This window comes from Cetorhinus maximus, chromosome 16 (genome assembly GCF_964194155.1).
Source record: "Cetorhinus maximus chromosome 16, sCetMax3.hap1.1, whole genome shotgun sequence".
NCBI classification, from domain to species: domain Eukaryota; kingdom Metazoa; phylum Chordata; class Chondrichthyes; order Lamniformes; family Cetorhinidae; genus Cetorhinus; species Cetorhinus maximus.
The window spans coordinates 63,605,891-63,622,331 of record NC_135894.1 but is presented as its reverse complement, the minus strand read 5'-3'; the positions used below and the strand labels follow the sequence as shown (position 1 = coordinate 63,622,331).

Here is a 16,441-nt window from a genome sequence, read left to right as displayed (position 1 = left end):
TACTTCTTTTGCTCTCCTTGCCAAGTGCAGTTAACTTCCTGACAGTAATCCCCCTTGGAACTGGCATCTGAGTATCTGTGTTGCAGGCTGTGCTGATATCAGGGCAGAGACTAAAAGCACAGACAGGCCAAGGCCAAACAAAAAGATACCAATGTGCTAAAATTATAAGTGTAATATCCGCCTTTGTTTTGAAGATTGACAATATTTTAAAGTATGTTATTTATCCCTGAAATGAGAATTTGTTCTCATGATGGGGAAACACGGAAGCTGTACAATTAGTGTCAATTTTTTGAGAGTCTATTTTTAACAATATTTTTACAGAACTTTTAAGTAAATAGGATATGGTAAATGGTATGGTTGATCATTAAGCTGTGGTTGTCTCTTGGGTGAAACTATTTGTTATGTGTTGTATGTTGTTTATATTTTCTATTTATAACATCTTGATTTTTCAATTGAAAAATAATTGATTTAAATTTCACTTGAGGCCTCTCTGAAAGAGAACTTGTGTTGTTTTGTGCTGTCATACCGTTTCTTAACATTTTTACTGAAGGTGTTTCGCCTCAAATGTTGTAACTAAATTTCTTTATAATTAAGTGATAGCTAGTGTTTAAAATTGTTGGATACAATTCATCTTTTTTATAACTAAGATGAACACATCTTTTTAATCAAGTTTTCTCTGAAACTATAGCCTACATGATATTAAAAAAGGCTACTGTACTAGTCTTGGGAAGACATGCCTTAATTAATCTTGACAGATAGAAAATGGTAGTTAGTGCTCCTGTTGGCCTGCCATATGCCTCAATGTGATTTCAACTTATGTGGATTTTCTGACTCAGTGTTAATGCTGTCCATTGATGCAACCCTCAACATTTATGTTCGATGGAAACCTGACATTAAATTTTAACTGAGATGTATTGTGAATTACCATTTGGTTAAGCTTTATTTACTTTGGCGTTAATGTAGCATGCCTGTGTGGTCATCAATGCAATCTTGATTGTGTTTTACAGGAAACATTGTATTGCAAGTGATTAAGTCAGCCAAGTATTCCCAGAACAGTCTTTGGTTTGTGACTAAAATAGCCAAAAAAGCTTGTGGGAATGGACATAAGGTGTATGATCTTACTGAGTATAAAGCAGCAAGTGCTGTAATCTCACTTTGTGGTCATGATTCATGCCCAAGTGAAATTTGACATTCCAACCTATTTACCAATATAAGCAATGTTCCTTTAGCTATAGCAGGACAGCTTGCTCCAGGCAAGAGGGATAAAATTAGTGGAAATTGAAGGACTACAGAAAAATGAACATATTTTTAAGGTAATTGAATAATTACTGCACAAAAAATACAGCTTAGGATATTTATCTTCAAGCTTCAAAATTTTATAGCATGTAGGATCTTAATTTTACTATGTTAGATAAGTCTCTTGGCACCAGACAATTCCAAATCAAAGGAAACATGTTAGAGTCAAATACTGTTTACTGTGCGTAAGTCATTCTACAAGTATAAACTATAACTGGGATTTTTAGGAAATTGTAGCACTCAATAGAATTCCATAAAGGGTGATGTGTGTGTGTGTGTGTGTGTGTGTGTTGGTTCTATTAAGATTTTTGAGTGTACTTGTAGTTTCAAGTATTAACTTGTATGCATAGAAATGTCTACTGTGCAGCATTACAGATATAGATGTGAAAATTTGATACGTAGAATGCATGTCAGAAACTGAACTGAATCAACCACATAAATACTGTGGCTACAAGAGCAGGTCAGAGACTGGGAATTCTGCAGCAAGTAACTCATCTCCTGACTCCCCAAAGCCTGTCCATCATCCGTAAGGCATAAATTGAGAGTGTGATGAAATACTCTGCACTTCTCTGGATTAAAGGCAGCTCCAACACCATTCATAAAGCTTGACATCATCCAGGACAAAGCATCCCACTTGATTGGCACCCTATCCATCACTTTCAATATTCACTCCTTCCACCACCAATGCACAGTGACAGCAGTGTGTACCATCTACAAGATGCACTGAAGCAACTCACCAACACCCTTCGATAGCACCTTCTAAAGCCACTACCTCTACCACCTGGAAGGACAAGGGCAGCTGATGCATGGGAACACTGCCACCTGCAAGTTGCCCGCCAAGCCACACACCATTCTGACTTTGAACTATATCGCCGTTCCTTCACTGTCACTGGGTCAAAATCCTGGAATTCCCTCCCTAACAGCATTGTGGGTGTACCTGCACCACATGGACTGCAGCGGTTCAAGAAGGTAGCTCACCACCACTTTGTCAAGGGCAATTTAGAATGGGCAATTAATGCTGGCCTAGCCAACGACACCCTCGCCCTGTGAATGAATAATAAAAAAATTGAAAAAGCTGACCTGAATGGTTGCAAAATACTGCAGATGCTGGAAATATTCAGCAGGTCTGGCAATATCAGTGAAGAGAAACAAAGTTAACATTTCAGTCACTGACCTTCCTTGCTTTTTTTGGACCTGAAATGTTAACTCTGGTTCTTTTCACATATGCTGTCAAACCTGCTGAGTATTTCCAGCATTTTTTGTTTTTTTATTTTATGAACAATTATTAGTTTGTCATTGGTTTCTGCTTATACAACCATCCATATTCCCATCTGTGTTTAATCAGCATTGTAAGCAGGCATCTTGTGCCTTCCACTATACTAATGTGCTCTGAGCTGGCTTCTCTGCATTCACAAATCAAAACTCCTACTCCCTTAAAATAAGTCCTCTTGACCATGTTATATGAATTATGTTTTTCTCCAAATGAAGGAACTTGACAGTTTGCTAAAAACCATGGAGTGGGTTGAGCTTGCAGAACACCACCTCTTCCGATGACACATCCTACATATATATATTCTAGAAATGCTGGTAAGCTGTCAGATACTTAAAAGATTAAAAATTCTACAGGTTTAATTGAAGCTATGGGATGAAATCCTGTGTTCTCGGTGGGTGTCTCATGCACTGCCTGAAAAAGCAGTGAGACACCTGCGCTGACTGAGGAGAGAGGCCCACCGTATCGTCTCATCGGGTAGTAAAATGGACAGTGGTGGGCCTTCCTCCAGACTGAGGACCCCAGAAGACAACCTCCCACCTGCCAAGAGATGCCAGCCAATCAGAGGCCGGCAGTTCTTGCACTCAGCAGTGCCACGGAGTTGTGGTGGTTACTGCCCGAACACCACCTCCCCACCCCAGAATCCCATGACTGAGCAGCGACCCAAGAAAAAGTAAGCGCTTTTGTGGGGTGAATGGGTCTCACATGGTGCGGATTAGCATCAGCGGTCAGCCGCCTGCCCCATGCCCTTGATCGTGCACAGATTAATGCCTCCTGCTAACATGCAGCCTGCAGTTTTACCAGGTGTGCAGGCTGCATGTCAACAGGCCTACCCGGAGCTGGGAACGTTGCAACGGAGGCAGGAAGAGGCCCTTAAGTGGTCGTTAATTGGCCACTTAAGGGACTCCAAGAAGCGGGGTGGGATGGTCGACCATGGGCTTTCCTGCCCAAATTTTCTTCCGGTGGAGGCAGGAAGGCATCTGGTAGCAGGCCCGATGCCAACCCACCAAATTTTCAGGCCGCCCACCTGCTTCCTTGTCCCGTGCGGGGGCAGAAGCTTCCAGCCATTAGTTATCATAATACTTAGACCTTATGAAGCACAGTGACTTTATCTCTCGTTGGCTTGTTTAAATAGCACATTATTAACTTCTGTTGCAATGTTAGGGTGCCTGTTAACGTTTTGATGGCAAATCAGGGAATTTAGTACAACACACTTCAAAACTAACATTTGAACCACTTCACTAACTTGAAGAACTTATCAGCAACTGCTATTCAGTTCCAAATAAGTGACTAATTGAAAGTGAGCATAAATGGTTGTAATTCAGTTACTGTATCTATAAATATAAGCTATAGGATTTCACGTGCTTCTAACCACTGGGATTTGCATAATTTTTGATGTGTCCTAATTTCAGCAAATTTGGCTTTTTAATTAAATGCGATCTTGAGATTTTGATTCTCCTACATTGAAACTATTTGTAGCTTTGTTCCTTCCAATCAGATGTTTTATTTCTTATACTTCCTCATCAGACATAGTTAACCATTCTGGTGTGTTAGTTCTTTCATTATGAAAGGCTGTTGAACCATAACCATATACCCAACAGACTTTGATACCAAGGAGTCTGTTGTTTAGATAATGTCATATTGGCTGTCCCTTGATTTGAGGATATCATCTACTCAGGGTCGCAAGTTTCTGCTACGGGTCTTCGTGAGACTGAATATGAACAGGTCGATTCTAGACCCACAGATCTTGCGGCACGTGGGTGTGCAGGATTTTCTTCCTTTTCTTTGCTGTTGCTCTGTCTCATCATTAAGACATTGTGACTCAAATATGATGCAGCTTTGATGGACTAGTTGTTGCCAATTTGAACATTTGGTAGCCAGCTCCTCCCGGTCTTTTTCAGAACACCACCTCTTCAAGCTGCCACGCTTCAAGGAGAGGCTCAGAGTGTCTTTGAAGCATTCTCTCTACCCTTCCCTGGAATGTTGGCCATTTGGGAGTTGAGAAAACAGGGCCTAGCAGGGGAGACACTCTTTGGCAATCCAGACACTGTATCCAGTCCATTGTAGTTAATTTTTCAGGAGTTTTCCCTGAGTGCTTGTGGAGCTGGCTTCAAGAAGGACACTAGCATTTGTTCCATGGTTCTCCCATTGAATCCACAGGATGCAGAGGAGGCATTGCTAATGGAATTTCTCTAGTGCTATTGTGTGATGCTGGTACACAGTCCAGGTCTCACTGCAGTACAGGAGTGTGGTGGCAACAACTGCTCTGTGCACTGGGACTTATATTGACTTGCCAAGATCGTTGTCAAACACTCGCTGCCATAGCTTGTGGAAAGCTGAGCTGGCACAGCTGATCTTGTGTTGGATCTCCTTGTCAATAGCACCTTTTTGAGGGAGGTGGCCATCAATGTAAGTAAGTTCTCAACGTATTCCAGAGTCGTCTCTTCAACATATATAGGTAGAATATTTGGCTGACCAGGTGTGGGTTAATATGGGTTTTGTTAGGGTAACATTCAAGGACAGGGAATTGAAGAAATCAAGAGTGATTTGCAAAGCTGGTGCTGAGTGGGCAACAAACTGGAGATCAACTATAGATGACAATTGCTGGTTGATAATTTTTGTAATCTAATTCTCCAAAATCTTCTGCAAGATTTCCTGTCTTTGCGAAATATTTTTAAAGAAAATTGTAAAACATGATTGGAACTAGATCAGTAAAGGAGTTCTGTGGATATCTTTTGAAAATCAATAGAATTATCAGAACCAATGAAATTCTCTCACAATAAGTATGTTTACCATTTGTATCTAAGCAATAATCAACATGCAATAATTTTGTGTAAATGATGATACATATGCAAGGGCCAGAATTTGGAAAGTGATAAATTATGTGAATCTCATCGCTTAATTTTACTGATTTTTAAAAGTTATCTACAGAACTCCTTTACGGATTTACTTCCAATTTTTTTTTTTAGTTTTTTTGATTAGTTTCTGATCCTAAGTCTGTTCATATAATTAAAAAATTTAAATGATGAGGTAACTTACAAAAATAACTTTAGCATAGTTCTTCCATTTAGACCAGGATTGCAGTGAAATGTCATGGATCCCTTGCAAGGTCATTAGAACATACTACATTTAACCTATGTTTGAGTTCCCATACATTGAGCAAGTTATTTGTTTCATACTTCAAAAATGTTTTGTTAAATTTATTTTAAAGATTACAGAAAAGATTAATGTGGGAAAGCTAATCAACTTAAATGGACTTCATTCATTGTTTGCCCCTTACAGATGCAAACATTGTTTCCTTCATTTCATTTGAGATTATAAGTGGGAAGATGCAGCTTGTCATGAGATCTGCTTTAAATATTCATTAGAGAAGCGAATAATGTTGTAGAAATATTACTGAGCTCCTCCACGTTTGGGTTAATAGTAACAATTACAATACTGAACCTATTCAGAAATATGACTATATAGAAACTGGTTAAATCATTTCTAGTTATTTGCAGTGGGGATGTGTTTTGTTTTCACGTATTTGCCAAAGATCAAAATACAAAACTTGTTTTAATACGATATTCAATATTCATATGCTTTATTGTTTAAAATACATAAATGTCAATGTTCAAATTGCGCTTTTTTTAAATTAAATTAAGTCTTTTTTGTTAAGTCAGTATATTTGGACTCTACCACAAAGTATACAGGGTGCTGTTGGGATTGACCTTCCTGGTGCTTTGGATGTTCTTTCTTTTGCTCATCTAATTTCGAGAGTGAATTTGAATCTTCCAACTGTGCATTGTTCCAGTATACTGCCAAGATCCTTCTTAAAGTTTTTTAGTATTTTATTGCTATGTCTGAAAATCAGGGAGAATTTCAGCAACTTTCTTCCTGAGGTGTTGTATGCGCTCTTCCTTTTTTATCTCCTCTTTGATGAGTATTGGCAAACTCTTCCACGCTTTGAAAGCTGTCTTGACTATCCTCCTGGTGGAGAATACAAAAGAGAATTAGGGATGCAATGGAAAAGTGCAATACATACTCAGAAATTACAAGATAATTTACTAGATCAATCTGATTTCCGTAATTAATTTGGGAATATTCAAAATCCGTAGTGTGGGTTGTTAGACTTACCAAATTCAACTAGTTTACAGCTACAAAAATTATTTATTTCACTGTGATTCTACCAATTAAGCCCGTTACCTTTGATTATGTTCAGCTCCAATTCTTTCCTTTTCCCATGATGCAACTTTCTCCTCTGTCACATAACCAAACCAAGCAATAAAAGTGGATCTTCTTAGAACTGTCAGATAGTGTTGACGTGCTTTCTCTTCCATAATATTGCAATAATCTTTGCACTGAAAAAATCATATTTTAGAATCACACTCTGTATTCAAATTTTGTAGCTTAAGTGAATCTTTTATAATCTTAGCCTGCATACATGCTTGTAACTCTATGAAACTGTATTGGACTAGCCTAAACCAGTACAGATTGATTGATTAAGGTGTCTGAAGTGTGAAAATTCTCTTAGGAATGTTGTAGATTAGGAGTTAATGCCAGAGACCATTTAAAAATCAGTTACGTCTCCTGGCTATCTCAACCTATCACTGGCCCTCTATCCAGCTCTACTTGTCCCACCCCCCCCCACTTAAACCAGCTTATATTTCACCTCTCTTCTATTTTTACTTAGTTCTGTTGAAGAGTCATACAGACTTGAAACGTTAACTGTGTTCCTCTCCGCAGATGCTGCCAGACCTGCTGAGTTTTTCCAGGTATTTTTATTTTTAATTTAAAATACTATTTGTTTTCTTCCCCATAAAATGAATGACAAAACACTTTCCACACTATTTCAAATGAATTGGTTTGAAACTGTTTGTCCAGCTGTGACCACGAGGGTGAATTTACATAACAAAAACAATATGCATTTACCTTTGTACTCAAGCCTGCATTTACTTGAGTTATTAGAACTTAAGCCTTTTAGATATGGGAATTTTTATTTAACAGTATATGTTTCACTGTTTATTAATCGTCTTGAACTCCAATTTTAAATAACAGCATCTTTAATTCTAACTTAAATCAGGTACAGTGTTTAATCCCCAGGTCAGGATTTTTGTTGTTGTTATTAAGCGATATTTAATGCATAGTAAACAATTTTACATTGAATATGTGCTTCACAGTATAGGAAACAATTTGAACTCTAATTTTAAACATTGTCCAATTGCAAACTAAGAATGTTCTTGCATGAACTTAAGACTGAATTTGGTAGCTTTATAGGGGCTTGTGTAACTTTTTTTCAAGAGGAAGTATAGCTACCCTCTTCAAGAGCAGTTTTACTGTTAGGTTGAATAATCAGAGATTAAAAAGGCAACTCTTCTGTTAATGCGCACACGTGCTTAAATTTAACATGTGAATTTACAACACGCTAGCAGTATTGGCACTCAATTCTCAAGCAATTGCTCCGAAGCACCACAAGTGTCTGAGTAATGGTATGTATACACACACTTATCAACCTCTTGGATAGACATGTCTGTAGCAATTATTTCTTATTACTTTCCATTACAAGATGAATGCCATTTGGGTTATAACTTATCCTTCTATAAAGACTCCGCATAATTCTCCCATCACAGAATCTAATTGCTTCTTAAATGACTTATTACTTACAAAAGCTATCTTTACCAAGTTCATTCCACGTGTTGTTTACTCCTAAAGTTTGCCTTTTCCTAGTTTGAATGTGTCCCATTGTCTCAATAGTTTGAAGTAATTTAGTGAATCAGTTTTTCATACCATTTATTATCTTACCTCTTAACATATCAGATTTAGCACTTTTGCTCTAATGGAGTTATTTTTTTATTCCTATTTACAGGACCATACATCATCTTTTTCATATCTTATTTACCATTTGCCTGTTCAATTACAAATTGGTGAAAAGAAGCATTCAATTCCTGGTTAGGTAATGTCTACAAATTTAACCAATTTGCATTGAGTTTGTGAATCCAAGATGATAATACAATTTAAAAATAATAGAGACACACACTAGGCATCTCCCCTCACTCTGGCATGGCAGCAATTTATTATGAATTACTAAATTTTACTCAATCACTTCTTTTATCTTCAGGATAATAATACTAGCCCCTTTTTCTCCTGAAAAATCCCTAGTTATTTAAAGTAGCACAATTATTTTCACACCAGATTGCCAGCCATTTATTTCCATCCTTGATTTTACAAAATGTTGCATTAATTGCATTTTCAATCTTTGCAGTTGGAGATCATTTATTTGTGGTTGGATTTTTTACCACTATTTATTATGCTGGGGGAAAAGGGGTTCTGGGCAGTCCAGCCTGGCTGCCACAGTCCTCTGGTTTCGCCAGCACACCATCCCCCCCATCCTCCCACCCCACCCTGGTGAAGTGTGCCTTATTTCCCACCCCACGAATTGGGCACCCTGTTTATCTCCTCCTTTGCACCAGCTTCTCCAACCTAATCTTGTAACTAAATTCCCTCAGCTCTGGAACCATTCTGGCAAATATCCTCTTAATGACCTTCATAGTCTTTCTAAAGTGTGGTGATGCGATTTCAGATAAAATCCTCTGCATCTAGACAAAAAGTAAACAATTGCAGCTGCTGGAAATCTGAGACAAAACTGGAAGATGCTGGAAACACTGTCTCAATCAGCATCAGCAGAAAGTACAGACAAGTTGACATTTCAGGTAAAGAGTCCACAGCCGAAACCAGAATTTTTAAAAAAATTCATTCATGGGATGTAGGTGGCGCTGGCTAGGCCAGTATTTATTATCCATCCCTAATTGCCCTTGAGGTGGGTGGTGGTGAGCTGCCACATTGCTGTAGGTCTGGAGTCACATGTAGGCCAAACCTTAACTATTCCAGATTTCCTTCCCTAAAGGACATTAGTGAACCAGATAGGTTCTTCATCAAACTTTTAATTCCAGATTTTTATTGAATTCAAATCCCACCATCCGCCATGGTGGGATTCAAACCCAGGTCCCCAGAGCATTACCCTGGGTCTCTGGAATAACAGTCCAATAACTATACCACTCTGCCACCACCTCCCCTGTTAATGTGTCTGTTCTCTCCACAGATGCCAAATAATGAGTTTTCCAGTACATTAACTATTTCAGTAGGGGAGATGGTTGTGTAGTGATAATGTCACTGGGCTAGTATTCCAGAGTCTCAGGCCAATGCTCTGGGGTCAAAGGCTTAAATCCACCGTGGCAGCTGGTGTAAAATTTGGAAACTATCATTGATTGTTGTAAAAAACCTAGGTGGTTCACTAATGTCCTTTAGGGAAGAAAATCTGTCATCCTTACCTGGTCTGGCCTACAGATCCACAGCAACGTGGTTGACTTTAAACTGCCCTCTAAGACGGCCTAGCAACCAAAGGAATATAAGGATGAGCAATAAATAAATAAAAAGTTTCCTATTTCTAACTATCAAGGCTCTGCTTAACCCAATGTTGCTGACGTAACCAGGCTAACGTATGTGACAGATTTCTAAAATCATTTAGCATTTTAAAGCCTAAAAATAGTACATTAGCACCATATACAAGTAATTACTCTGCAGTTTTGACATTGTTGAGAACAGGTCAATTTGATTTTATTTTCAGTTCACTTCTGCTTTCTGTGGTCCCTTTCTTATGAATTTATGGGATGTGGGTGTCGCTGGCTAGGCCAGTATTTATTATCCATGCCTAATTGCCCTTGAGGTGGGTGGTGGTGAGCTGCCACCTTGAACCACTGCAGTCCATGTGGTGTAGGAACACCCACAGTGCTGTTAGGGAGGGATTCTAGGATTTTGATCTAGTGACAGCGAAGGAACAACGATATATTTCCAAGTCAGGATAGTGCCCTTGTCCTTCTAGATGGTAGCGGTCATAGGTTTGGAAGGTGCTGCCTAAAGAGCCTTGGTGAGTTCCTGCAGTGCACCTCGTAGAGGGTGCACACTGCTGTCACTGTAGGGAATGAATGTTTGTGGATGGGCTGCTTTGTCCTGGATGGTGTTGGGCTTCCTGAGTGTTGTGGGAGCTGCACTCATCCAGGCAATTGGGAAGTATTCCATCGAACTCCTGACTTGTGCCTTGCAGATGGTGGACAAGCTTTGGGGAGTCAGGAGGTAAGTTACTCACCACAGGATTCCTAGCCTCTGACCTGCTCTTGTAGTCACGGTATTTATATGCCTAGTCGAGTTCAGTTTCTGGTCAATTGTAACCCCCAGGATGTTGATAGTGGAGGATTCAGAGATGGTAATGCCGTTGAAAGTCAAGGGACGATCATTAGATTCTCTCTTGTAGGAGATGGTCATTGCCTGGCACTTGTGTGGTGTGAATGTTACTTGCCACTTAGCCCAATCCCAGATATTGTACAGATCTTGCTGTATTTGTACTTCGACTGCTTCAGTGTCTGAGGAGTTACAAATGGTGCTGAACAGTGTACAATCATCAACGAACAGCCCCACTTCTGGCCTTATGATGGAGGGAAGGTCATTGATGAAGCAGCTGAAGGTTGTTGGGTCCCAGACAATACCCTGAGGATCTCCTGCAGTGATGTCCTGAAATGAGATGATTGACCTCCAACCACAACCATCTTCATTTGTGCTAGGTATGAGTCTAACCATATATATTAATGACTTGGATTCAGGGATAGAAGGTACAATAGCTAAATTTGCAGATGACACCAAAATAGGTGGGAAAGTAAGTTGTAATGAAGAAATAAGAAAATTACAAATGGATATGGACAGATTAGGTGAATGGGCCAAAATTTGGCAGATGGAGTTTAACGTGGATAAGTGTGAGGTTATCCATTTTGATCGGAAGAATAAAAAGGCGACTTATTATTTAAATGGAGAGAAACTTCGGTGCAGAGGGATCTGGGTGTCCTTGTGCATGAATCGCCGAAAGCTAGTATGTAGGTACAACAGGTAATAAGGAAGGCAAATGGAATTTTGGCATTTATTGCTAAAGGAATAGAGTATAAAAATAGGGAAGTGTTGTTGCAACTGTACAAGGCATTGGTGAGACCACACCTGGAGTACTGTGCACAGTTTTGATCCCTTTACTTGAGGAAGGATGTAGTTGCATTGGAGGCGATTCAGAGGAGGTTCACTAGATTGATTCCAGAGATGTGGGGCTTGTCTTATGAGGAGAGATTGTGCAGTTTAGACCTGTACTTGCTAGAGTTTAGAAGGATGAGAGGAGATCTAATTGAGGTATATAAGATGCTAAAGGGAATAGACAAAGTAGACGTGGAGCGGATGTTCCCCCTTGTGGGGCATTCTAGAATGAGAGGCTATAGTTTTAGGCTAAGGGGTGGTAGATTTAATTCAGAAATGAGGAGGAATTACTTTTCTCAAAGGGTCGTGAATCTGTGGAATTCATTACCTCACAGTGCAGTGGATGCTGGGACGCTGAATAAATTTAAGGAGGAACTAGATAGATCTTAAATTAGTAACGGGTTGAAAGGTTATGGGGAGAGGGCGGGAAATTGGAGTTGAGGCCGAAATGAGATCAGCCATGATCGTATTGAATGGCAGGGCAGGCTCAAGGGGCTGAATTGCCTACTCCTGCTGCTAGTTCTTATGTTCTAACCAGTGGAAATTATTTTTCTCCTGATTCCCATTGACTCCAGTTTTGCTAGGGCTTCCTGATACCACATTTGGTCCAATGCTGCCCTTGATGTCAAGGGCAGTCACTCTCCCCTCACCTGTTTTTCTTTTGTCCATGTTTGAAACAAGGCTGTAATGAGGTCAGGAACTGAGTGACCCTGCCAGAACCCAAACTGAGCATCAAGAGCAGGTTATTGCTGAGCAAGTGCTGCTTGATAGTACTATTGATCATCTGTAAAGTGACGGAAGGGATCATAGAGAGTAGACTTATTGTAATTGGTCGGGTTGAATTGGTCCTGCTTTGTGTACAGGACATACCCGGGCAATTTTCCATATTGCTGGGTAGATGCCAGTGTTGTAGCTGTACTGAGCCCATAGCCTTTGTAGTATCCAGTGCCATCAGCCGTTTCTTGATATCACGTGAAGTGAATCGAATTGGCTGAAATCTGGCATCTGTGATGCTGGTGTAAGGGGAATACAGTAAGAATTTATTGAAAGGGAATTACTTAGAATCTCCAGGCAGACAGTGCCATCAAGCACATTAACAGTTAAGGGTTACCAGATGAACTTTGCACACCCTTAGAGCCTGCAATCACCAGAAAGACCCTGGGAACTAGACTGGAGACAGAGGATGAAAACAAGATAGATTAAGTGTGTTCGTCAACAGATAAAGAAAGGACAAATGGTCCCAGCTTAGATAGGGGGAGAAGGCTCTGCCTGGGTGAAGGGGGATGTAAGTACCTAGAACCAGAGATACCTGTTTAATGTAAACCTATATGCTGACAAGATTGGAATCTGAATAATGTTCTTGTACGTGATCAGTCTTGTATAAATAAGCTGTATACTTGTAATTTTGTAGAGTCCTACCTCAAGCTGCTTTGACGTGGTTCTCTCCTTGCAATTACTCGAATAAACGATCGTAACCTGTATCTGAGCCTCCTGTGGTTCGTTTGTCAAAGATACCAACTCACTGAGATGGCACATCTGACTGAAAATTGTTGTAAATGCCTTATCTTTTGCACTGGCATGCTGGGCTCCCCCATCATTGAAATTGGGAATATCTGTGGAGCCTCCTCCTCCAGTGAGGCTCCATTCACGGCTGGATGTGGCAGGACTGCAGAGCTTAGATTTGATTAGTTGGTTATGGAATTGCTTAGCTCTATCACTTGCTGCTTATGCTGTTTAGCACTCAAGTAGTCCTGTGTTGTAGCATCACTAGGTTGACACCTCATAGTTAGGTATGCCTGGTGCTGCTCCTGGCACATCCTCCACCACTCTTCATTGAACCAGGGTTAATCCCCTGGTTTGGTAGTAATGGTAGAGTAGGGGATTTTTTTTTATTCATTCATGGGAATGTGGGCGTCACTGGCTAGGCCAGTATTTATTGCAGATCCTAATTATCCTGGTTTAAAGGGCATTTAAGGGCATTGATGTGGGTCTGGAGTCACATGTAGGCTAGACCAGGTAAGGACAGCAGATTTTCTTCCCCAAAGGACATTAGTGAACCAGATGGATTTTTATGACGATGGACAACGGTTTCGTGGTCATCACTAGACTCTTAATTCCAGATATTTTATTGAATTCAAATTCCACCGCCTGTTGTGGTGGGATTCGAACCCAGGTCCCCAAAGCATTACCCTGGGTCTCTGGGTTACTAGTCTAGTGACAATATAACTACGCCATCAATTTTAGTACCCAAAATTCAATCTTCCATTGACTGGATTACATCTTATTCAGAGATTTCAAAAAGAATGAAACATATTATATTGACTTTTAAAGCTCTGCAAAATCAAAATTAGTTGTTTAAAATGAGATTTATTGATGTCCTGAAAAACATCTGCATATTAAAATTTAAATATCCTTTGAGAATTTTAATTTTACTAAGAAAAGCATTACATTATCAAATATACCACAATATATCAATGAAAATTTGTTTTATGATATACCCACCTTTAGCCAATTCTTGAAACATCTTTTAAGAAGAATCCCATGGTATACTTTTTCAGCTTTGAAACTCTTTTCAGCCAGTGACTCTGTTACACTCTGATGCCAGTTATGTAGACATAGGTGTAGGATTGAAGAGGTGTAATAATCTTCTGCTAACTACGTGGTCATAGAAAAAAATTGTCCTATGAGTAACAAGTTGTATTTATATAGCACCTTTAGTATAATAAAACACCCAAAGTTTTCCATGGGAGGTTTATAAAGCAAAATTTGACACGAAGCCACACAATTTGTCAAAGGAGTAGGTTTTAAGGAGACAAGAAAGGTATGGAGATTTAGGGAGGAAATACCAGACCTTGAAGCCTAGGCAGCTGAAGGCATAGCCATGCATGGAGTATTTTAAAATTGGGCTACTCAAGAGATCAAAATTAGATAAGCTTATATCTTGGAGAGTTGTGGGGCTGGACAAGATTACAGAGATAGGGAGGGGATGAGGCCATGGAGGGATTCGAAGGCAAGGATGAGAATTTTAAAATTGTGTGTTGCTTAATCAGGAGGCAGTGCAGGTCAGTGAACACAGAGCTACGGGTGAATGGTATTGGTTCATGTAAAGCATAGGCAACAGTGTTTTGGATGACCTCATATATCATGTCTGTTTACAACTTGAACAACGGAGGCACACAGGTAAGTATTCCCTCCCTCTCCTCAGGAATCAGGACCCCACTGGGGATGAAGCCCGGCGACTAGGATACATAGAACTTGGCTAAGGGCCGTGGGTTATCCTTTTGGAACAAAAAGGGGGAAGTGTGGTGACCTAGGCAACTGCAGGGAGCCCATTTGGTGCTGGAAGGGTTAATGAGAAGTTGAATTGTATGCCTAGGCCTAAGAGAAAACTACTAAAACCGTGAGAAGAATACCATCTTGTCTGACCACAGTTGTAGGATGAGCCCTGAGACATTCCATTTTGTTCTTTCTCAGGTTGAATGTAATCAGGGTTGTGATAAGCAACTGCGTTACCAAACATCTGTTGTGAGGAAAATGGAAATTTACTGGAACATGGATTGGTCAGTTAACTTATGCAAATAAGTGGATAGGTTTGTTGCAAAACTTACTGATTGGCTGTAAAAATGCATTTAACAAGTCTGCGTGTATTCTGCTATGAGAACGTACAGTAGCTCTCATTGTGTGGTCTCCCTTGTGCACAAGTAATAAATGGGGTTTCTACGTACGAAATGATGCCTCGGTGTGATTAATCTCCGACACACTGGGTAAAAGAAATAGTTTTTGGGAATGGACATCTCTTTACTCAGCAGCCACAGCAGCAGAGAAACCATCAAATCTCTGAGATTGAATCCTTTCACGGCTGTATCCCAGGGATCATCTTTGCCGATATGAATGCTGAGTAATGAGCTCCCTATTTACCTCTTGTTTGTTTACATTCAGGGGAGAGTGGCACTAAGCTCCACTGCGTAATTTCCCACCTTCGTCTCGGGTCTCTCCAGTTCTTCCTCATACCTTAGACCTTTAACGTTAGTGCCTGCAACACTTGAATGTTTCCTTGTTTCTTGGCCTTGATTGTTAAAAGATAACAGAAGTTACCTTCATGTTTTGCTTGGAGATTTCTACAAGTTTCTTCCAGGGTTCTAGGCCACGTTTTTGTAGAAGAAAATGCTGATGGTGCTTTTCTGCAGCAGACTGGAATTCTCTCTCTTTTTCCAACCTCAGCTGCTTCTCAACTTCTCTCTGCAATGACATTTGGAAAATCAGGTATACTCAGTATTATGAACTCGTACATCTTCTATTGCTTTAACTGGACTTAGTTTTGCAATTAATGTTGGATTTATCAAAGCAATTTTTCAATTTTGTGTTACTGCTTTAAGATTTTAATCAAATTATGAAAATTAATTTACTTAATTACTTTAGGTGCTTCTGAAAACAATCTACATGATCACTCATAAAACTTAAAACAAGGAAAAGAACTTACTAGTACAAAATGAACACTAGTTTTACTCCCCTCCTCATTATATTTTCCCCTCCTTCCTGGTTGTCAGTAAATAGGGGCGAATAGCATCACCCAGTTGCAGAGACAAGCCACTGCAGCTATAGAATCTCAATTCCATCTAAACATAGAGGAAATTATGATTTCAAATGTAACACTTCACAAGTGAAATCTTTTATTTTTGGGTTTTAAAGATTTTGAACTTTATGATGCAGTATGGTCTGTACTTTCTGCATGACTTCATCCAGGTAACAAATCAACCAAATTAACCAAATCAAAAGATACAAAAATAATTTGTGCATAAATTGCACATATAACTGAGATGCTCAAGTATC

General features: G+C 39.6%; 1 protein-coding gene across 6 annotated transcripts in view; it reads right to left on the bottom strand.

The window, feature by feature from the left end:
• Nucleotides 1–6,116: 6,116 nt before the first annotated feature.
• ccdc191 (coiled-coil domain containing 191) overlaps nucleotides 6,117–16,441 on the bottom strand; it is a 58,789-nt gene continuing 48,464 nt past the window's right edge. For 5 of the 6 annotated variants that reach the window (XM_078559915.1, XM_078559914.1, XM_078559916.1 and 2 more), the window contains 4 exons: nucleotides 15,707–15,850; nucleotides 14,114–14,266; nucleotides 6,752–6,906; nucleotides 6,117–6,535 (listed from right to left, as the gene is read on the bottom strand). In XM_078559915.1, the coding sequence (XP_078416041.1) occupies nucleotides 6,403–6,535; nucleotides 6,752–6,906; nucleotides 14,114–14,266; nucleotides 15,707–15,850 (585 nt within the window). In that variant the 3' untranslated portion in view covers nucleotides 6,117–6,402. The remainder of the gene's footprint in view (nucleotides 6,536–6,751; nucleotides 6,907–14,113; nucleotides 14,267–15,706; nucleotides 15,851–16,441) is intronic. The other variant, XM_078559917.1, reaches the window with a different exon arrangement.